This window comes from Diabrotica undecimpunctata, chromosome 2 (genome assembly GCF_040954645.1).
Source record: "Diabrotica undecimpunctata isolate CICGRU chromosome 2, icDiaUnde3, whole genome shotgun sequence".
Taxonomy (NCBI): Eukaryota; Metazoa; Arthropoda; class Insecta; order Coleoptera; family Chrysomelidae; genus Diabrotica; species Diabrotica undecimpunctata.
The window spans coordinates 49,596,180-49,620,719 of NC_092804.1; the positions used below are offsets into that span (position 1 = coordinate 49,596,180).

At 32.3% G+C, this 24,540-nt stretch overlaps 2 protein-coding genes across 5 annotated transcripts in view; both read right to left on the reverse strand.

Moving 5' to 3' along the window:
• Positions 1-17,281, reverse strand: part of Mitofilin (inner membrane mitochondrial protein mitofilin) — a 40,038-nt gene extending 22,757 nt beyond the window's left edge. Inside the window, exons 1-6 of one of the 2 annotated variants that reach the window (XM_072522849.1) lie at positions 16,955-17,281; positions 16,338-16,555; positions 12,717-12,922; positions 12,502-12,621; positions 7,293-7,608; positions 489-930 (exon numbers count right to left, since the gene is read on the reverse strand). In XM_072522849.1, coding sequence (XP_072378950.1) covers positions 489-930; positions 7,293-7,608; positions 12,502-12,621; positions 12,717-12,922; positions 16,338-16,555; positions 16,955-16,996 — 1,344 coding nt within the window. In that variant the 5' untranslated portion in view covers positions 16,997-17,281. The remainder of the gene's footprint in view (positions 1-488; positions 931-7,292; positions 7,609-12,501; positions 12,622-12,716; positions 12,923-16,337; positions 16,556-16,954) is intronic. The other variant, XM_072522850.1, reaches the window with a different exon arrangement.
• A 6,716-nt stretch (positions 17,282-23,997) lies between these two features.
• The window catches only part of LOC140434521 (oxaloacetate tautomerase FAHD2B, mitochondrial), a 33,624-nt gene continuing 33,081 nt past the window's right edge, over positions 23,998-24,540 (reverse strand). For all 3 annotated transcript variants that reach the window (XM_072522854.1, XM_072522852.1, XM_072522853.1), the window contains one exon: positions 23,998-24,253. In XM_072522854.1, coding sequence (XP_072378955.1) covers positions 24,103-24,253 — 151 coding nt within the window. In that variant the 3' untranslated portion in view covers positions 23,998-24,102. The remainder of the gene's footprint in view (positions 24,254-24,540) is intronic.

Sequence of the window (24,540 nt, forward strand, 5' to 3'; positions counted from 1 at the left end):
TTATTACAATTGTTAGGTACAATTTACGAATTTTGTAGGTTCTTAATTGGGTAGTATTATTTATGTTTAAGTTGGGAAGAATTTTATTGTTTTTTTTTTTATTTAAAAGTACAAACGATTCTTATTCTGATTGTTTTCTTCTTTCTTCTCTTATTGTTATAAACTTTGTCCATAAAATTTGTACCATTTTCAGTGACAATAAAGCATATTACTTATTTTCTTACTTATTTATTTGTAGTGCCATTAAGGTTAAAAAATAACCAAAAAATTAGTTTTAGAGCATTATAATAAATATACTCTAGAGATGGGATTGCAATAAATCTTAATTCCTATGGTCAACAAAACAATGTCGTTATCTGTATAACTGTATATGTATATATATATATATATATATATATATATATATATATATATATATATATATATATATATACATAAAAGACTTATATTGGATCATATAAAAATGTTTAAATAATCGACAATATTACCTGCTGTTGGAAACATAATGTAAGTCTCCTCTTCTCTTGTTCTACTGCTTCACAAATTTGAGCGTTGTTCAAAGCTTCACCCCCTCCTTGTCTGGCGACTTCGGTCGCAGCCCTCAACCGTTCTTGAACGATGGTTTCCATCTTGGCCAACTCTTTTTGATAATATAATACGTGGGCATATGTGTGAAGAACAAAAAGATCTAAGTCCTCTTCAGGCACGCAGAGGTGTTTTTTCGAAAGATCTATCGTAGGAAAAAGACTCTCCAATTCTTCGGAAAAGTTTTGTCTAGCTTTTTCTACTTTGTCCCAATACTTTTCGGCTACACTGCCCAACTTTTGTTCGCGTTCAAATTCCCTCTTGGCGTGTTCTATATCTTCTTGAACTCTGGTAATATTACTTTGGATCGTCTGTTTGGTAATGGGATCAGCATCGAATGATGGTCTAAATAGAAATAAAATGTAGTAAAAAATTATATATATAAAGCAATAAGAGAAATGTTTTTTCACCAAAACCTTAATACTTCTTTCAAATAATATAGTAATACGTCAAGGAAATACAGAGATGTCAACATATATTTAAAGTAAACTATTATAAATACCAAAAAAAGAACTTTTTGAGAATTTGTGAACACATACTGAAAAGGTGCAGTCCTTCGAAACGGGCATATCACAAGTACTTGATATATAAGACTAACCAATTAAAGACGTATATAGGGAAAGATCAGAACAAAACAAAAAGGATTTCTGGGCTAAAATACATTTAGGGAACAAATGATATTGTTGTTTTTGTACCAGTTTTTCGATGTATTATATATTATGTTCTTTATATTTTTAAAATTTATACCAGCTTTCATTACGGCATTATCCTCACATTGTAAGTATAAACATATTAAATGACTGATTTCTCATGTAACTAAATTGTATCATTCCCTGATGCTATTGGTGACTACCAACGAAATATTGTAAATAAAGCGTACACATCTACACATAGCCTATATTCTTTCAGCTGTTCTCACAGCTTTAAATACACATTTAATACATCGTATCTGAACTACAATTGAAACAATTAACCAATAAAAAGTTCGACATATTAACACCATACATTAAAGTAACTTTAAGTTCGACATCTAAAAAATATCGCTCAACTGCCTCTCTCCTTATGCGAAGCCAGCTGAAAGTAACCGAAATTTTCATTTGTCAAGCTGAGCTTGGCTGCTTCACATCGAACATCGCCCTTACTCTCTCACTCTCAGTCAGTCCTCAGTCCAGCCTAAGCAGTTCACTAAGTAGGCTGTGTTAAGTCCGTAACGTATGAAAATAAAATAATTTCGCAAATATATCAAGATGTATACAGTTGAAGAAAAGATACAAATTTTAACTTGGTATTTTGGAAATTACTCTACTCGAGAAATAGTAGATTTATTCGTTGTTGCTTTTAAGAATTGGGCGCATCCTTCGCCATAAGTTCCACAGTTGACCGAATAATTCAAAAATTTCTAAAATGTGGGTGTATTCACAACTGCCACAAATGTAATAATCTTGGCGAATTACGTGTTCGTCAAAAGAGTGAAAAAAATTTAAATAAAGAAATTAATGTTTGTGGCGCTGTTGAAGTCAGTCAACCGTGTTCAAGCAGGTAAATTGCTGAAGAAGTAAACTAAAGCCAAGGTACTGTTAGAGGTATTTTAAAAAGAAATAGATATCGGTGCTATAAAGTTCAAACCACTTAAGAACTTTTTACCGAGGACAATATTAACGAAGTAATTAATTACGAATGGAATTCTGTGAGGAGCATTCAGAATTGAAACAGCACTAAGATATAGAAAAATAGTGTTTATCCTAGTGAAAAACATACAATATAAAATATTTTTTATTCTGAAAGGCAATTGTGGCATACGTATAGTTCTTCTTGGCGAGTATACTCTTCATGGGACCAATGACGACACTCAGTGCACTGCACCCATTTCTCTCCAGGGCGACTACTACGATATGCTTCCAAGCGAACCAGACAATAGCAATCATCCTCTTCGTCGCTATCACTCTGTTGCTGATTGTTCTGGCATTGTTTGGTTTTCTTGTATTTTCTAAAAGTTGTATTTGATTCGTCGTTTAACTCAGTCACTTTTTTCTTAACCTGTTTTTTCTTTTTTGCGTCATACTCCTCTTGGATAGCATTTTTCTCCGGCGTATCTGTATAAACTGCAGACTTCCTCACTTCTCGTTTGCCAATTATTTTTCTAGGGAGCGCTTTCGGCAACAGTCTAACTGCTTCTGGGGAAAATACAACCTGCGATGCTTGAGCAATGCAAGTGCTTGGAGACGCTGGCGGTGTGTGATTTTGTGGTGATGTTTTCAAGATATCAGCTCTCTTAGTATGTAGAGGATCTTCACTAGGTGCTTCTTGAAGAACGTCACTGGCATATGGTGTCGTGTTATTAAGAGCTGGTCTATCCGTGACATATGAAGGTGCAAAATCTAGTTCCGTAAATATGTCTCTGTTAAAGGGATATATGCCTGTGCAAGCAAATCCAACTATAATATTTGATTGCGTGAGGGCCAACGGTAGAGATAATTTAGCTATGCTGGGTATGTCGTAAATTGTCATCGTTTTTCCTGGATTATTTCTCATCCAAGAATCGCAACTTGAATTGAAAGCCTTTTTGAAGGGACCGTAGATAGAACGATCCAGAGGTTGCAACTTATGCGAACAGTGCGGGGGAAATGACAAGACGACAATGCCATTTGTTTTACAGAAATCCAAGCAGCGTATACTTATGTGCGACTGGTGGTTATCAAGTAAAAGCAATACTTTATTTTCGGTTGAAGCGTTAGTATGCTTTTGAAAATGATTAAGGTATACCAAGAACTCTTCCTCTTGCATCCACCCGCTCGCGTTTCCCGCTACAATACACCCCACTGGACCGTCACGGACTAAGTGATCCTTGTATCTTTTTCGTGGAAAAATAAAAATGGGCGGTATACTGTTACCGATAGCACTGACGGTTAAAGCTATGGTCACCAATGTTCCCCACTCTCCGGATGTAAGTGCTCCCACCTGTCTTGTCCCCTTTTCGGCAACAACTTTACTAGGTTTTTGAACCGTCGTTACCTCCCTTTCATCAATATTATATATATCTTTTGGTTCAAATTTGTACTTATCCATTACATTAGCCAGGTTATCATAAAAAAGTTTTACGTTCGTTACATTGAAACTGGTTGCTCTGGAAAGACTTGTGGCTTGAGCGCAGCGGATTGAAAGTTCTGGATTGCGTTTCATAAATCCAGAGAACCAATCTTCTCCTGCCATAGCATTTTGTCTCCAGGTATCAGGCATGTTCAACGAATATTTCACGGCCAATTTCCGAATTTCTTTAGGCGGTAACAAGTAAAATATATGTGCCGCTTTGATTATGTATCCAGCAATGCTTTTTTCCTGGTCTATGTCAAATACTCGTCTCACGCAATGATAACCCATTGTGACTGGAGTAACCTTGCCCAATTGCTTTTTTCTTTTTTTTGATAGATCTACTTAATGACAAGTAGTGTAGATCAAATTTAGCTGCAGCTGATCTTATGGACGTGTTATTTTCAGTAACCTCTTTATAGGCTTCTTCATAAACCAAAACGGGTTTTAAACCCCTTTCCGTTTTTAAACCCCTGCTCACTCGTACTCGTGGCATCCTAAAACAAACCAAACAGTTAATAGGGCTCGTGCACAAACTACGTTGACAATTTTTTCTACAATTTAATCTACGTTATCTCACATGAATTTGAGGGGGGTATTAATAACGCCCCTAAAGTGTTAACCACTGGATACTCTACTACAACGTACAATAATAAATAACATAAAAGACTACTCTGGGGACAATTGAAACATGTTTCAATCGTCCCCTATACTATTTGTTTCAATCGTCCCCACGAGACATTTTTTCGTAAACACTTAAATATCTTTTCACTCTAGGACAATAGTAATAATTTAAACTGGCCTCCCTAAAGAAGAAATGCCAATTTAACTACAAAAATAGTCGAAGCTGCATACTTACGTTCCGATATGTTGCGTCACCTTTTGTTGTTCAGTGCAAAAGTTTACTTCGGTAGCGGTAAATCACGCTAACGAGAATGTACGCATGTAATGCAAACGACAATCAATGGCTGACTGATAGAGACACCGGGCTCCTAGAGGCGCTGCGTTTGCTACAAGCGCGCGCGGTTTTAATCACGGAATACTACCAATATGGCGGCTGTTTCAATTGTCCCCGGTCTACCCTACGTAAAATATATTTTTGTAGAGGTCGCGAAACTCGACGAGCGCATAAAATTAATAATTTAAAACAATATTGGATTGCAATAAAGAAACCGACAAAAACTCTTCAGAGATTGTTAAAGAAATGTTGTATGTACATTTTAAAACTTTGACAACATAAAAAAAAATTTTTTTTAGGGTTGTTTTTTATTATTTATTATTATTTAGGGACATTTTTAGGGTTTTTTGGACTTAAAATCGCATTTAACTTCAAAAGTATCGATTTTAGATAAAAATGTCAGTAAAAACACTTTGTAAGAAACAAAAAAATGTTTAAACAATTAATGTCAATGATTTATTTACGGCAACATGAAAATTTGTTACAAGGGGACTATTTACACTAGGATTATGCAAAAAGCTGAATCAGAACATTTGTCCCAGCGTGGCCGACCATACCGCCCGGATTATTTTGCTATATGGATGTGAAAGCTGGTAATGACGCAAAGAGATAACTCTATAATCCAAGCTTGAGAGAGCATGAGATTTCTCAAAAGATTGAAGGCATTACGAGATTTGGTAGACAGAAAAAAATAGGTAAGACAAAAATTGAATATAGCCCGGTTACAGATAATTGAGAAATTTAAAGAGATAGACCAATTGGTGTACACGTGGTACCGAACAAAATATATCCATGTGCTTAGATCAAATGACATCTGTTTTAATAGTTCCTCTTTAATATTTTGCCTTGTTACAGGATAGTATTCAGAAAAACGGAAAAATAATAATTACTGTAAAATATAATTTTATTAGATACAATTATAAATATACATATTATATTTAAATAATTATACCTATTAGGTCTATTTAATCAAAATAGTGTTTTTATCTTTAATCACAATAATGCTTTTATTTACGCTACTGCTAAAATTTGACGATGTAAGCCCCTTTTAATACCTATCAATAAAAGTTTATGAGTTTATGACTTCTCTTACTCGATTGTCGGGTTCTTGTCACAGCCCTGCTGTGCTGACCAAGGTTTTTAAATTTCCACGAAATTCTGAACGACCGATAACAAGACTGATGTGGCTTTCGGTATTGTTATACATATAATTTTTAGTTTAAACTCTGTAAAGAGAGCACGCATTTATTAGTGACGATTTCGCTATCAGAAAAATCTTAAGTACCTAAATAAAAATGTGGCGTCCATGGGAGAATAGTGCATTACAAATTCTTGAGAATAATGAAGTAGAAATTGTTGAAGAAAATGAGGAAATTCTACCACCAAATAATCCTGAAAATGTTGCTGGACCAAGTAGAGGAAGTATTAAAAAGCCAGAAAAAAAACATTTATCGAAAGACGCTAAAGAAATTGTGGATTATATGAAGAAATGGAACGGCACGAGAGTGTTTTAAAAACTGCGGCTTTAACAAAAGTTTCATTTACTACTGTATATCGAATTATAAAGGAGGGCATTACAAATAGACAAAAAAGGAGCGACTTTGGACTACATCGATCTATTGAGTAACATCTTTTAGGTCCCATTTCAGAAACCATTTATAATATATTTGCAGGTAAAATTATACCCTCACTTAACCAAATTTTAGCTGAATTAAAATCTAAAAATATTATTAATGGTTGTAAATCAACTTTAAGAAAATTGTTACTATCAAATTGTTTTAAATATAAAACAATCAATAAACGACATACTATAATGGAAAGTGCCCGTTTAATAAAATGGCGTAATGAATATTTGGAAAAGATAACCGAGTACAGAAAAAGCGGAAGAAAAATTTATTACTTAGATGAAACGTGGTTTGACACTAACGAAACAATTAGTAAGTAATTTAAACTTACACAAAATCATCAAGACATAAAATTAAGCTTTGTTTATAACAATACAAATTTATAGAACCAATTTCTTATAAAATATACCATATTATGTTTCATGTAGGTCGGTACTATCCTGTTCTTCACCAGTCATATAGTGCTGCTTATCGCATTTTTCTCAAATAAATATAACGGACCTATATCAATCTGAACATCACCGGGAAAAAACATGAAAACACCATATAAATACAATGGATGAAAATCGACTAACTAAATAAATACTAATTATGAACCGAAAAGAAGAAGAATAGAACGGACCCTTGAAAAGACGAAGCGAAATTTGATGCCGGAAAAGTCAACAAATGCTTTACCTCTGGAATGAAGAAGAAGACACTTAACATTACTGAAATCCGTCAATAAGTTATCTAAAAAAAAGTTTTGTTGTAAATTAGGTACATGATTTATTCAGATATTAAAATTTTAGACAGAACTCTATTTCTGTTTAAAATATAAAATAAAATTAAAACTAATTATTAATCGTTTGGAGCGTGGCTGTGGTGCCATCTACCATCTACCCCCTCGCATTCAGTCAGTATTACAGAACATCCTTTATTATATAGTTTTATAGAGAACAAATTAGACATAAGAAGATGAAAACATAAGAAATATAAGAGAATAAAGTATAGTAGGTAGTATTTCTTTTTAATTTGAATATTAACTAGTTGAAACTTACTTGGAAACAATTTCTTTCAATTTGTTTATGTCTCTAACAGCGATTTCGGCTTTTTCTGTCGCCCTTCTTACACACTCGTGTTTAGACCTCGTCTTGGACTTAAGTGATTCCCAAGTTTCCGGCTTAATTTCATTCACTGCTTCCTCTATAATGTACTCTATGTCTGCATTGTACGATCTTATAATAAAAACTGCCTTGTTGAAAGCGTTCACAGCTTCTTCTGCGGATACGCGGATGTCTTCCTCGAGTTTTGCTAAATTTTCGGTCGTTGGGCTATCCGAATTTACCGCTATAGGTTTGGGCTTTGGTTCTCCAGCTGGTAAAATATAATTCAATTAAAACAATGTATAATAGCTGGCAATAAACGATACATAATTTCCGACCCGTTGCATTATTTGGTATAAAAAATGGTTTTTTATTCAATTTTTTGCAAAAATTGATCCAGTAACATATTCTCAAAGACCGGATGTTTACGTTTTTTATAAAATTAACTTTAAGTAATTATACTCTGAGTTTGGATCACGTCTTTTTTGGATCACCGTATATAGATCAATCTCAAAATAGTTTTTGCAGTGGCAGAGGAACGCTATTGGTCACGGTACCTTAAGTATTCAACGTACCTAAAGGCGTAAAGCAGACGGAGAGGAATTCACACACGATAACTCAAATTTTCAACATATCTAGATTTTAAACGTGAATCCAGGAACGAAAGATAAAAGTCCAAAGATAAAAGGAATTCATGTTTCATCTCTGGATACGCGCGTTAATCCCTCATTCGGCTGTTAGTTTTCGCCTCTTTAATTACTCTGACCAATATTTTACCCAGCTCCTGAAGAATATATCCATAAAGTTGGCGAAACGTTAAGATGGATCCACATCCTTTGGCTCTGACTCTGGCTGTAGAAGCCCCTTTATAAAATCAGTTTGATTAACAAAAGTACTAGAAGAAAAATGAACAGAAAAATAAATTATCTATAAGTAATATCATTTATAAAACTAACAATAATCCGGTCAATTTGGACATAAAAATAGTGGTCAAATAACAAAAATTCCCGGAAAACCAAATATTGGTGGAGAGCTGGGGTTTACCATTACAAATGAAGTTTCAAAAATCCCCATCGATCGTATAAATATGTACTATAAAAGTTATTCGGGGTCAAAGGTTAATATTTGCGGTTTTTTAGACTTTTCTCGAAAACGGTAAATTTTATCAAAAAAAAACCTCAAACCAAAGTTGTAGATCTTAAAATTCTTTACAAAAATAGTCTGTATCATTTTTTCCTAAGAGTTACTATTTCTGAAATATCACCATACTAAGAGTCACATTATACATGATATGCACATACATATAGGCCACTTATATACATCAGGCACTTAAGACAACTATAAACACCTATTTGTGTCTCTTTTATATATATTATACTATTCTTAAAACATTTATTCAAAAGATAGTCAGTTACTAATGAATCCCCTCTACCCACGTGGCCTTAAAAAACATCTAGCTATTCTATTGTCCGTAGGTCTCGTTGATATACCTGTTTCTTTTAGTGCTAACGGTTCAGTTCAAGTGAATATACCTACTTATTACAACCGTTTACCATTTAGGTTATTTGTGCTATTTTATAGCTCTAAAAAATGTCTCAGTTTTGCATGAGTTTACTTAGTATTTAAGATTTACTCAAAAATCCGTTACAATACACGTAGATTGCAGAAAACCATACATCCGGGAAATTTCAATCGCTGCAGTGAAAAGACAACGTGAGGAGGAACAAGCTAGTAGGCTCAGTTCATTACAATAGAGGAAGATTCTTGTGATTTTAATGAATAGACCAAAAAAGCCACATTTGAACAATTTATGAAATCAAAGAAGACTTGACTGTTGAAGTAGACTTTCAAGAGCATGAATCTAATTAAAATATCTAAAGAAATTAAAACAATAGTTAACCCAATAATCAATAGCAATATCAATAATCAATAGCAATATCAATAATCAATAGCAATATCAATAATCAATATCAATAATCAATATCAATATCAATAATCAATAATCAACATCAATAATAAATATCAATAATCAATATCAATAATCAATATCAATAATCAATATCAATAATCGATATCAATAATCAATATCAATGATCAATAATCAATATCAATAAGGTAATATCTAGAACTTGACGGGTATCGTTCCCTTAAATTATCCTAAAATTAACATGACACTTAGTGAAGTAGGCCGAAAGGGGGAAACCACGTTAAAAAAAATGCGCGAGTACAATACCTCACAGGTGGCGTAGAAATGTGTGCATATCATGTATAATGTGACTCTTAGAATCGTGATATCTCAGGAATGGTAACTCTTAGGAAAAAATTATGAAGACCATTTTTGTAGAGAATTTTAAGATCTACAACTTTGGTTTAAGGTTTTTTTTATAGAACGTACCGTTTTTGAAAAAAAAATCCAAAAAACCTCACATTTTGACCTTTGACCTCAAATAACTTTTGTAGCACACATACAATCGATGGGGATTTTTAAAACTTTATTTGTGATGGTAAACCCCAGCTCTCCAGCAATATTTGTCTTTGCGGGAATTTTTGGTACTTTAAATGTCTATATTGACCGAAGTATAATAGAGATTAAGAATAAATTTGAAGATATACAGAAGACAAAAATAGTTTTTTTTGTACTGTTGGACACTTTTTACTGTTTCCAATAACTAAAGCCATTTGTTGTGAAAAATTTCGAAATCAATCAACATTAGATACTTATACAATAAAAATCTGGAAAAGGTTATAGAACTGATATCTGACTGAAGACATCTTTAGTATTTTGGATCAGAAAAAATTTATATTTGCAAATTTCATTAGAAATCAAGACATTATATGCTCTATGGATTGGACATATAGAAGGAATATTCTTTGTTGAATGTATGTTTAGTTAACTCACATATTCAGCAAATGATTTTCTAAATGTTATAATATAGCTGGTGACTGTATGTTGCTTAAGTTCTCCACCCATTGGGTTGTTGGGGCTCCTGTGGTTGTCTATAAGAAGTGACGAAGTCCTATGACTTGTAGCGGTGCCATTATTTACAGTAAAATTATTATTTGCGAGCTATTGTTCAAAGGTGATGAGTTTGATGGGCGATATATACTGCCTCTAACTATTTTTGACAGACGAGCAAAAACCTATACCGAATATACTCACATACGCAGGGACAAGATCAAGATTTGACTTTCTAATGAGTATATTTCCAAAATGTAAACAGGAATAATTAGAATAGCTTGTACCGCTATATTAGAAGTTTCAGAGATATCAACTTGTTAAATACAAATCTGAATTTAGCACATGAACAACAAGTTTTTTGTACGGAAACGTCGATTATAGATTTTACAAATAAGAGTATACTAATCCATCATTTCTATGTTTGATCGACTTGAAGAAAATAAAAAGAAAGCGTTAGACAGACTACAAGGTAGTTTATCTTTTATATTTCCCTGGACAGGATAAAAAAATTTTGGTAATATCTAGAGACACATACAATGAACTTCAGAACATCATAATGAAAAATATTAATCCTACAAGTGCCCTTGGTTACAATCTGATAACAGGCAGGGCACTACAAACATTAACAATTCAAGAAATAACTGCAATATTACAAATTTTTAACGAAATAACACTAAACCATTTTCCATATCAATTGAAAATGGCAGTTATAATTATGATACCAAAAATAGGAAAAACTAAAAGAATTAACATTATGTAGACTATATATTATATATAAGTTTACTATCACTACTCTACAAAGTCTTAGAGAAATTAAAAACCCACCAAACCAAAAACCTTGTCCCAGTTCATAGATGAGTCAAACATATCAGCAATGACCTCAAAATAAATGATATTGCTCAGAAGCATTTCATGATATAAGTCAGTCCTTCGATAAAGTTCATAAGATCTACTCTTTAAAGTAAAAAAAAATACTGTTTCTGCTTCATGCTTATTTAAGATTAGTTTAATGTTCTGTATCAATGTTCACACTTATGTCTAAGGAAAACACAGGAGTACCGCAAATCAGAGTGTTAAAAGTAATACTCTACCAGCTTTTCACTGCAGATCTACCAACCTCAAAAACCACAATAACAGAGGCTTTCGCAGAGGAAACTGAAGTACTTACCTCCCGTGAAATCAGTTCAAGTCACCTTTATACTAACAAGAAATACATGTACAGCAGTTTACCAGAGTGTTACTACATAAGATATATTTACAACACGAAAACTGGGAATTGAATTGTGACATATCTAATCGGTTATTGGTAAGAAATCTCGGTTAATTCTAGCAAACAAGGTCTTAATATAATAAGGCTGTATTGAATCCAATATAAACTTATGGCATCCAATTTTGAGCCACTGTTAGCAACTCAAACCTAGATATTATAAAAAGATTTCCAGAATAAAACTCTCTAAGAATAAAACTACAAGAATAAAGCTCCCCAAGTGCTACATAGTCTTGTACAAACAATATAGAAAAGGATCCCCAAATTCCATCTATATAAGAGCTGAAGTCACAAAGTACAGTAACAAATACAAAAAAAAAGCAAAACTAATGTACACTCCAATGTTCTAGTGCAAGATCTGTTCAATAGGAACGGTAAAGTGTGCAGTTTGAAACCTTTTAAGAATAGACTTAATAAACAGATTTAAACAGCAAATAAATTATTAACATCCACTGTTAATTATTATAGTGTTACAAGATATCTATGATAAAATATTGTAAATCAAATACAATAAAAACAGGTATTGTCTTTATTAGAGGATGTAGGACAAAAATATCATTTGTAGAATTTCTACTATTGGTAGTAGAAGGAAAGGTAGAAGGCCGAAGACCAAGAGGGAGATCTCCAACACGATGGGCAGACCAAATGAAGACTCTGGTGGGAAAATCCCTACATGGAGCCGTCCATATGGCACAGGTTCTCACCCGATGAAGACAGCAAGCTAATAATATTTAGAGTGTCACCTCGCTCTGTGTCATAAGACGTTCATTGGATATGAACAAAGTGGTCGTTAATTAAGGCCGTTATCTGAAGTGAGATTATATAATTTTATTACAAAATTGGTAAAATCTACCTTGTTTTTAACCAAAAAAGTATCAGATTTTATATTTAAATGTGAAACTTAAAATTAGAAATAATTGTTAACTGATTATTAATACCTAGTTCCACAACAGGCTCTAGTTTTCCACTTTCTATTTTCTCTAGTCTAATTTCAGCATAGCTAGGCGCAGGCGGTTTTTTCATTTCTTTTTCTATTACTGGTAGAATTGGCGGAGGAGCTGTTAATATTAGCACAAAACAAAAAAATACTTTAGTTAAAAAGACACACTGTTGATTATTAAATAACAAATAAACTAAACGCCATTGTCCTTACCTTTATATTCTGATGGCAACTCAGAAATTTCTTTAGTACTGATGTATTTACTTTCTGTAGTAGGCTTGCTTGTGAATAGGTCAAAAATGGCCTTCTTTGAACTTTCGTAATAAGAAGATAGGATATTACTTGACTGTATGTTATCTTCCTGCCACAATGTTTTAATTACATCATCAGTGAAAGGTACAAAGCCTACTAGGGTTTTCCTGAAAGTAGATAAATGTGAAGTAAAAAAGTTTCCTTATACAGGGTGATCTTTTGGCAGTTCTAATTAGATGTTTTAAAGAAACCTGAAATAATTAATTATGCCCACTTAATCAAATATATTTAGAACTCCTTACTACTTCAAGTTATAACAAAAGTTGACTAAAACTTCTTATTTTAAATATAACACCCTGTATATTTTTACGATATTCGGTAGAACAGATCTTGAGAATTCTCAATACATTTTGGATGAAACAATATTTAATATACAAGGTGATTCAAAATGCCAACTTAAAAATTTCTCTTTCTTTCTTTCTCCCCTTCCTTTTACCCTAACAGGGTGTCAACTTTCTTAAATGAATTACTCTATATATTATAGAGGGATATATAAGGGAACCTTACTTGTTCTTTAAGTTTTGTCAACTACTTCCTATACTTAAAACTAACAGAAGATATTTAGCTTCAGCGTGTCCTGAAAATCCTGAAAATTTTAGTTGACAGTTCAGTTCTCAAAAATGTAAATCTGTTTATCTGTGAATTGAGAACTGTCAACTAAAATTTCTATAGCATGCTACACAATAGTAATCAAAATTATAATACAAATATTTAAAAATTAAGCAATAGCTGTCAGATACAATAAGATAGGATGTACTTAACAAAACATAAAGAACAATTAAAGTTCTTTTTTATAACGTTTATAAAATAATCATAATATCATAATATCACATAAAATGTCATAATATATAGGGTGATCCAGTTAAGAAAGTTAAGAAATTTTTAAGTTTAGTTTTGAATCACATTGTATATTAAATATACTATCCACAAAATGTTAAAGTTTCATTAAAATAGACAAGATTAAAAAAATGTGTACTAAAAAAAAATATTTGCAATTTTATTGTTAAATGTGACTCTATATTTATTTAAATTTAAAGATTAAGAATATTTAAATTTTGAGATATTATGTCAAATTTGTCTAAAACATCTAATTAAAACTAAAAAATAATCACCCTCTATATATTTTTATTTGCAAAGAAATCCAAAAAACACAGAAATACACTAAATGTATTATTTGATATATATTTAGTTCCGATAAAATATTTTTATGTAGAAAGGATGTAACCTAATGTAAAACAAAACTCAGGTGTAAGGAATATTCAATATATTGCTATTTTTATGCTATTTTGTTTTCTGTTTCTATTGTGAGTTGCACATACTGCATTGACTAAGTTTGTGTTTACTAATGTATCAACTGTATCTGTTGATCGGGTTGGTAACAACTTTTTCTTTTCTCTAGTTTTCCTTGAACCATTAGTTTCTTCCTATTATTGGTAAGAAAGTTAACATTCTAATAACTGAAAAGATGTTGGAAACTCTCAGTCTCCATAAGAAGAGATGTATTTATTCTTCTGGCTGTTAGAACTATATCAGGAATTCTTCTATAACACCATATCTTACATGCATTTATTCTTTTCCTATCTCCTGTTCCTGTTGTCGAGATTTGGGAGGCATAACTAAATATTACGAAGAGAAGTGTTCGTATTAGATTAATCTTGGTGTATTTTGTAATATATGTGTTTTTCATTTTGGTGAGGTTAGGCAGAGTGATTCTACCCATCTGTACATGTAATCAAATTTTATTTTCAAAATGTCGTTGTTACTGACATACTAATCTAAATATATACAACTTTCGAACATTTCATATTCAGCAAAGTTCTGAGTTCCGAGTGCAAGCACTCCTGATCACGGCGCAGTAGACGGAGTTTGGGTTAGTCCCCACTTCTATGCAAAAACGCATAGTACTATGCACTGTATAATTCCACTTACAATAGAACCTTTCTGCCTTTACATGAATTTGACTCCGCCTTCGTGCAGCTCCATGGTCAGGAGTGTTTGAACTATCTTTACATTATATTCTATTTCTTTACATCTATTTCTATTAATTTGTAGTTTATGTTCCTTACTAACTCTTTTAGTTTGTTAGGTATCAACACAAGCTCTTTGGGCTATAAATAATGTATTAAGTATTAGCAAAGTGAAGATTGCAAACGAATTTTAGACCAGTTTAACCAAATGATCATTTATGTAGATGAACAATTATAAAGGTCATCCAATCAATAGGACATTTCAAGGTTGCCTGTAGTTGACAACAGTAGTGTATGATTTTTCAGTTTCTCCCATATTTTGTAACACTTTAGATGAAATTGTATCCAGAAGACTTAGTCTGATCTCTTTTGATAATAGCTTCAATTTCTTCCATGTTAGTTTCTTTTTATTTCTACTGATCTTGACCTTTAAATATAAATATGTTATAAGAGAAATAAAATTATTAGTAAAATTAAATATATAGAAAATATTTCTTTGTACAATTAGAGCAGGATTATGATTGTATACCTACCTAAACAAATGAAAAGAAAGCAAGGAGCACTCCTTTAGAGCTCCCGAATAAAAAATAAAAATTAATTTCACAAAGGTAAGAGTATGGGTCCTTTTCCAGATGAAAATAATAATAAATGTAACAAGATCACATTCTCTACACAAAGGAACCCTATTATTGTACTCAAAATAATACATTATTTAAATAATTAAAACTGAAATATTCAAACTTAGCATTTCAATTGATTGTAAGTGCTCATTTTCAAGTGACAATAATTAATTTATACCCAAGGTCATAACAGTACTTGGATTTCTTCAGAGATTTATAGAGAAATGTTAATTTAAACTTCAAAATACTGTTCTGTTCCCTAATAAAACTCATTATGTAATGCTGTTCTGTTGTTTGGTGCTCCTCTTATAATTTTTCCCAGGCTATAGCAGGGAGGAATATAAATATATGTGGATTAGGAGCCGTCTTTCCCTATATTCTTAAGAAGCATAGAGAATATTAATTGACATGTTTTTTTACAAAGGATGACTATTGCTGCCATTAATTGCATACTACTGCCATTATTGGCAGACATCTTTGTACCTTTTTATCATACTACTTAATTATGGTTCAAATGAATCCCTTTTTCACTTAGTATGTAAAGGAAATAGTTTAGGAAACCAAATTAACTTTTTTGATTATATAAATGATAAACTGAAGGCATTAACGAACCTGTATTTATGTATTTATCTGTGTGATTTTTTATTTTACTTTGGTAGCAATAACATTTAAGTAGTGTGTTGAAAGGGATTATTTACAAAGAAATGATCTATAACGTCCCATTTTTTCCAACAGTCATTAGCAATTTTGGTAGAAATATATATATTTCACTTTTATATTTAATGGCAATCATGTTTCTAATTTTATGTCTAATATACATTAGCATATTTAAACTATGGCGTACTCCTTTATAGTTAAAACTGATTTTTAATGCAAAATAGAGTAAAGGCTTTGACTTATAAGAGTAAAGTCAAAGGAAAGCTTAAATTACTTACCTGAAATCTGGATCATATTTAGCATATGCCAAGGTGGCTCCTCCAGCTGTAATTAATGCCCCAACTGTTAAGAAAAATCCTTTGCCACCACCTCCACTACCTTGCTCAGATTGTTTTGAGCCTTGGCTATAGGATCTTCCTGATGTGGTATATTTTGCATTATTGTTATAATTACAATGTATAGTACGATATACTGTCAATGCTGGGGTACATTTTTTCTAAAAATACAATAATCAGAGCATAAAAACCTTGAAAACATTATGTGACATTAAACTTGGCCATAATACACTTTTAATTTTATAAATAATTTGAGACCATTTTAGTAACTATAAACAACATTTACAACATAGTATGGATGGAATAGAGAAAATTTGTACTGTTGGGAGCTCAGGAAATCTATGAATAATTTAATCCAATACAATGAAATCATAGGATAAAAAATGTGAAAAGTATTTTGTCTTATTTTTATGTAATAGTTTTACTGAATAAAAATTACTGGTAATTTCTTAAACACAAAACTACATTGCCTTTTATTTTATATTTAAAAATGATCAAATATCAAGAAGATGACATAACATACTACTACATATTGGAAATATTAATAAAACATTACTCACCCAATTTTTTTTATTAGGAATCCTTTTAATAAATCTTAGCATTTTGGGGAAAAGCCACTTTGGGGATAAATGAAAACAGGAATATTAGGATTCCGAGAATCACCCGAAGTTTCAAGAGTGTCCGGCCGTCATCTGTCTCGTATCTCCTTAGCTCAGAACTGATAAACTTCAAATTAAGTAACAGATCTGAAAGGCAACGGTTACGTGAGAAATTAATTTGTAACCAGAAAAATAGAAAGTTTAATACATATAAAAGAGTTATTTAATTTTAAATAATTTAAAAAGGCAAATTTTTAGTTTTTTAGGTTAAGTTTTCATTTTCCGTTATGCTGGCTAACCTGTAAAAGGACTTAGATTTATAGGGTGCGCCAAATTTAGAAATATAACTGACTATACACCTGCAAAAATCTACAAATAAAATGATTCAAGAAATGATGTATTGTCTTTATGGCCAATTGTGTTCTTTATCCTTGTTTGAAGGAAATAAATAAAAGAGTTTTTGTAATATTCTTAACTGGTTGAAAGCCTCAATAGCTAAACTGCATTTAATACTCTGACTGAAGTCGAAACTCCCTCTATAAACCTTAGAGTAAGACACCCTATATATAGAACACATGACTTACATAATAGTAATTCAGACTAGCCAACAAAACAAAGAAAATTACTAAGTTAGCTCTTACTAACCTCAAAAAATTAGAAATCCAAATAATGAACATTGAAAATGTTTAAACAAATATTGTATTCAGCTGCACGAGTAGCTTCTATATCGGCAAAATCGAATACACAACTATTAACTCAAAATTTAATAAAACCTAATTATATTAATCCAGTAATCAGCAGAAATTTTACTTCTATACTATGCAATGGACCAATCAAAGCTCCTAAAGTACTTTTCAAAAACCCGAGCGCGAGCCCATCATTGGTAAACACAGCTATAAGAACAGTTACAAAATTTTCATTTCAACAGGGCAAGAGAAAAAGCGTGAAGGCTGTATTACGAAGATTTTATAGGCTTCATTGGGGAGGTTGGATACGTACAAAATGTGGTCGTCACAAAAGGTAAAGCTATAATATTTTTTGTTTCTAACTACTAAAGATACGATCTTTCATTTAACTTTAAAAATTACCCAATATCACTACTATAAAACATGTTAACAACTGGTTGTTTGGTTGCAAACTATAAGCAAAAACTTTTATTAATTTTTTCACTTATGCTATAATATTCTCTAAAAATTGGAAGAGGTGTACATTTGTCCAACATAGTTTCATGTTATTTTATTCGTAAACAAGTTTTTAAACCAAGTTTTGGCATACATATAATAGTGTTTTTACAGCTTAATTCTTTTATTTTTTAGATTATGGAGGAAAAGCCCCCCTAGAAAACGTAGGCTGCGGCAACATGTTTTTTGCAATGCTACCCAAAGTACTTTGTTAGATAAGATGGTTGCTCCCTACTGGAGAAAACCTAAGTACTATGTCAATGATCCTTATGAACCTTTTCATTCAAGAGAAGAGTGGAAGTTTACAAAACTTAAACCCAAACCATATTTTCCCCCTGAAGAAGAAGTTAACTAGTTATTAATGGTATATTTTGTTAATGTCAATAATTTAGCTAATAAAATTTAAAAACTAGAATTGTAATATCAATTTTCATTGATTATATTCAAAGATCAAAAGCAATTTAAAAAAACAGGAGTATACTGTAAAAATGAAACTACTATTAAAATTTTTTTTTTAACTTATTCACTGCCCTGGCTCTTAGTGTCATGGTATTAGAGGTCCTATTAGATATATTTTGCTATCCTAGTGCTGCTATTCGGGAAAGAAAATCAATCTAGTCAGATATATAAAGGCCAATAGACTCAGATGGGCAGGGCATGTGATACGCAGTAACAACAATCGCCTTATAAACAATGTGTCCTGGGAAAGGCCAGGGGGAAGAAGGTTTGTAGGGCGGCCTAGAAAAAGGTGGAAAGATGCAGGCAAAGAAGATCTAGAGAAAATGGGAGTGCGACAATGGGAATTACTGGCACAGGACCACAAAACATGGAAGGCGATAGTAAACACAGCAAAGACTCACGAAGAGTTGTAGCGCCATTGATGATGATCCTAGTTCTTTATGGATATAGTTATACATTGTATAATTTAGGACATCAGACAACATCAAGCGCATCCACCACAACTGGATTCAGGGTGCTCAAGATAGGATTGAATGGAATTATTTACGGGAGACCTATGTTCAGCAGTGGATGCAAAACGAATAATGATGATGACAATAAAATATACAAATAGAGCTGCTTCCTTTTTTTATCTCTCCCGTATTGATTTAAATTAAAAACTCTTGTCCTGAAGGACACCAGATATAGATAAGCATTATGTTTGCTTACATATAAGAACCTTTTCAACCATGTCTATATTTACTTCTGCCTATGATTGTTCAAATAACAGAAGTATAGGTACTCAAGATGTTTAGTCTATATAGTTTCACCATATAGTACCAAGATACAGGCCTAATTTCCAAGTGAACATCTGCCCACCCGAGGGATGGGGCAGAAGAAACACATAGCCCAGTCAGCAGGGTTATATCTGGTACAAAAATGTTCAGTAGTGGTGGAAATGTATACATTTCTATTCACTAGGAGAATATACATCTACATTCCAGTCATTAATGTGAGGGCTTCTAAACTGAAGCAATCAAAGCACCTATAGGCTAGTGTGGAAATATCGAGAAGAACTTGACTGGTAGAAAGTGACTCCAAAATCATATGGTACCAATCCACTAGACCTGCACAGGCTGGTACATCGTTCCAGAATGGGTTTCATGAATAAATTGAAGACAATATATAACAGACGGCTTTAAAAAATTATCAGAAAAAAAAAGTAGTCCAAGATTTTATACAATTTAACTATGCTATCTAAACTCTTAAAATGTTTCATCATTCTGGCTTTACAACCCTGTGTGAGTCCTAGCCACCTTAAAAATTTCTCTCCAGTCATTCCTATACATCGCCTTCCACTGCCAAGCATGTATTCAGATGTTTCTCATATTTTCATTGATGTGACCAAGGAACTTTATTCTGGGCCTTCCTCTTCTTCTCTGACCAATGGGCTTATCAAGGAGCAGTTTTCTAGATGGGTTTTTTGCATCTGCATTATGTGCCCTACTTATCTCAGAAGTATTATTTTAATGCATTTTGCGATATCTGCTTCCTGGATAGCTATAAAGTTCAAAGTTGTATTATCTTCTCCACATTTCATTTATATTCACCTTTTGTAGAATTCTACCTTTGCATTTCTCGATATAATTGAGGATTTAAAAAAAAATAGCACCTGTTAAATGTGAAAATTCTGTGGTCTATCTCTTTAGTGTTGTAATATAATGAATTGTCACCTTTGAAACCAGTCTGATATTTTCCTAATATTCGTTCTACATAGGATGTCATACAGTGTCATAGTATAGTTTTTTTTGTATGCTTCATTTTTTTCTTTTCTTACATTCTTGGATTCATCGCAAAACCAATGTTTTTTTTATGAGCACAAGATTCTGTAATAAGCGTCTATATTCTTTGGTATTGAGACAGAATTGAAACAGGCTAGAGGGCGCTATTTGTCAGCTGAAAAAATAATAATAAGAGGGCAAGAATTTGAAAATTACACTTGGCTGCATATAAAAAAATTTTAAAAGTAGGTATCGTTTATGTTAGCTTTATTTATGATTTTTATCATGGAATAATGAAGTTTGGGACATTCTTTATTAACTTTAAAACTTATAAACAATCAAAACGATTGTTTTATGCCCAAACAATTACAAAAAAGATACTTACCTATGTTACACTTTTTAGTAAATATACTTATTTTAAGTTTTTTTACTTGTGTTTCAGTTTTTTACAATAATTATGAGTTCTTTCTCAGTCCTCATTCTTCTCAGCACCTCGTTGTTGGTCACGTGCTCTGTCCACAAAATCTTCAGCCTCCTTTGAAAAACAAACATTTCAAAGGCTTCTATATGCCTCACAGTTGTAATTCCGAGAGTCCATGTTTCCACTCTCTATAGCAATAAGTAATAAATGAATGTTGTTACAAATTGATATCGGATATCCAACGATGAGATAGAGTTTATTAGGAATGTTTAATACATTCATTAATGTTTACACTTACATTGCCTTATTGCATTTAAATTACTTAACTTTGGTTTATACTTATTTATCCTTGGTTTGTTTTTGATTTTGTAGCCATAGGATAGGTGGGTTTAAATTAATTGTTAGTTAATTAATTTACAACACTAGCTTCGACTTTTAATTCTTAATGATTTACTCCCGTTATTTTCCGAGTATTTAACTCACGTGCGTTTATTTATGCATTCATGTTTTTCTAATATAATGTGTACACATTATTAAACAAGCTTTTGATTACATTACAAATTTCACTAGGTCAGCGCGTGTTCTAGTTAATCCTTAGAGTAGGGAATTTTACACGTCAAAAATTTTACACGTTTTTGACGTGTAAAATTCCCTACTCTAAGAGTTAATCAATCCCATGCAGGGGTAAAATACCCCTAGAGTTCCACTATATGGAACATGGAACTCTTGATGGAAGCAATCTAATAAACATTATATGAGTATCCAACATTATTATGGCAATCCTGCCAGGATCGCCATGTGATGTTGGGTCCTTTCGACTTTAATCCAATTGATTTTCTATGTTATACTTTCACAAAAAACTATAGTGTAGAGATTGCTGACATGTAGTAACGCGATATTGTTTCAACCCAATTTAGGTAAACCTGTAATTGTTAAGTTTGTTTAAATAAAATACAAAAGTATCCATCTATAGTTTTTTGTGAAAGTATAACATGGAAAATCAGTTGGGTTAAAGCCATCGAGCAAAAAGATTGTCTTTTTGCTCGATGGTTAAAGCACCGAACAAGCACCACCGTTGTTCGGTGGTTAAAGTAGAAAGGACCGAACATCACAGCGCCAAATGTAGGCAGCCAACTTTAATATTTGGTAGCATTTAGCTTGAGTTTCTTGAGAATATTTTCAATAAACATTTAATATTTTCCAGTTAATTTATTTATTTATTTTTAAAGTGATGATAATAATGCTGAATAAGCAATATTTCAAATGATATGTAATCACAAAACGTACTCAATCTTGTGTTATATAATCCACATAATAAAGTACCTACGTTAGATAAAAAAGGTAAAATACCGGGTCGTCCAAAACTAGTTTCTGATAGGAATAATAAAATTAATACTCTAATGAAATACCCTATGAGCACGTGTGCTTGGTTGTATAGTAATTTCCAGCTTCTAGTCTGTCAAAAAGTAACTAACTTCGCAAAAAAATAATTACTAAATTCACTAGACAGTTCGGACTGGGATTAGCGAACCGACTATTGTTCATGCCTTTGAAGTAGCATTTACTTTTTCAGACCTCTGTTTTCCCAGTGCATAGAGTCTAACTCAATGTATTTATGGCTAACCATCTTAATCAGCTCGATACGGTGACAACCGAAGTCTAGTACTTCAGTACAATACATAAAGAGAAAACATTGAATGAAACAAGGTTATTTACTACAGATTAGCTAGAGACAGAACAACGTCAATAACTATTTTAGCATTCACACACGAAACCAAGAACAAGGCTTTTTCTGCGTTTTTCACAACCTGAAAAGTATGTTTTATGGTAATCACTAACCCAACATTATTTTATAAATTTACTAACTTGCTGAATTCCCTAACATAATGATTAGATTATGGTTTAAATAAATATTGAATACAATCTAAACACTTTTCCAGTTTGGGAACAATTTTCCTAATAATAAATCCACACATATAAAAAATATACAATCCTTTAACTTAAATTTCCCATTTCCTACCAACGTAATGTTCAATCTTCCAGAAGCAGATCTATGTCAGTATATTCGTGAATATTCTTTTTCTTCTTCTCCAGTCTATTTGGAATACAGTTACCTCATTTTCATTATGTAGATTATTCTATACCATACAATTTCAACACGAGAGGAAGTAATATCATTATGATTTAAAAATACGCTCGTATAAGAAAAAATGATTATTTTTCGATCCAGAGATTTTCTTACTTAAAGTAGTCGAAGCAATTAAGCAGTACAAACCCCAAAACCTACCAATTTTTTTGCAGTTGGATGAATCTCAATGAAACTTGTTTCGTTCGATTTTCGATTCGTAAGAGCGTTGGGAAATTTTGGGAACTAAAGTGGTGATGTCGAAATGAAAATTGTCCTATTCTTCTTTCTCTTTATAAGCAATTCTGCTTGTTCAGTGGCGAATTAATACCTCTATGGAAGGTTATCATTCCATCTTAGTTTGAAGGAAATTGCATTATCGAACGAGAAAAATTAGTTTTCCAAAGTGCATTTTGAAGTGATGAAACCTAATCAATTTGTAACTCGGAAATAATTGATGGAAATGAGTTCAATATTACTACTCGGGGCTTTTGGAATTCGCTGAATATGAATATGATGGCAGCGATAGTCTCCGAGCCACCTGGTGCAGAGGATGGGCATCGTCTTTTATGGAAATTCCATACAAAATCAGGGCAAAGTCGTTACTCGGGTTTTTTGTGTCGCTGATCACGAATATCATGACGGCGATGGCGATGGTCTCCGAGGCACCAGGACAGGCCTTCCGAAAGGCCTGACACCAGATCTGAAGTTTTGTGGAAATTCGATACAAAATCAGTGCAAAGTCGCTAGAATGTTTTTGGGTTTTTGGGAACACGAATATCGTGTCGGCGATTGATCTCCGATGCACCTGGTGCACAAAGATCACAACAAGATGGATTGTCCAGATTACAGGAAATTGCATAAGACCTATGCACGGTGCAATAGATAGGACCAGAGACAGAAGTCTATGGAGACGGATCATACACGATAACACAACGACCATTACAGCCCCTGCAGAGATTCAAGACTGAAGAGAGATATTATCAAGCATTGACAACAACCCTTATCTTTTATTTTAATCTGTAAAAACAATTTTTAAAATGATCAAATTAAACCCGTTTTAAAAAGGCAGTATATATATTTATTGTATAACATTGTAAAATCAATAAAAGCATAAAAGTACAATTTCTTAAATGCATTAACATATAAAAAGGCGAATAAAATCAGACAACTACATTTCTTAATTTGCCAATCCCTTCAATTTCACTTTCTAATACGTCTCCTTTTTTCAAATATTCTGGGGGATTTCTGTGCATTCCCACTCCTGCAGGCGTTCCTGTCAAAATGACGTCACCGGGATACAAGGTAACTATCCTATAAAAAAATACAACCTTTTAAAATTTTATACTTAAATTATTTAGCAGTGTATATATAGGTCAATTATATACATATAGCGGGCAGTGAATCGCCTAACGGGCCATAGGAAATTCAATGGGAAATTCTAAATTGTTGAATTCCTGCTTCCCTAATTATTTTACATCAAAAGTCAGAAGAAACTATTTGTAGAGGACTGAAATATGTATTAAAAACAAATGTTAAAATTGTTCTACGAATTAAATGTATTCCAAAATTTTGTAAAAATATAATAAATTTTTCAGGTC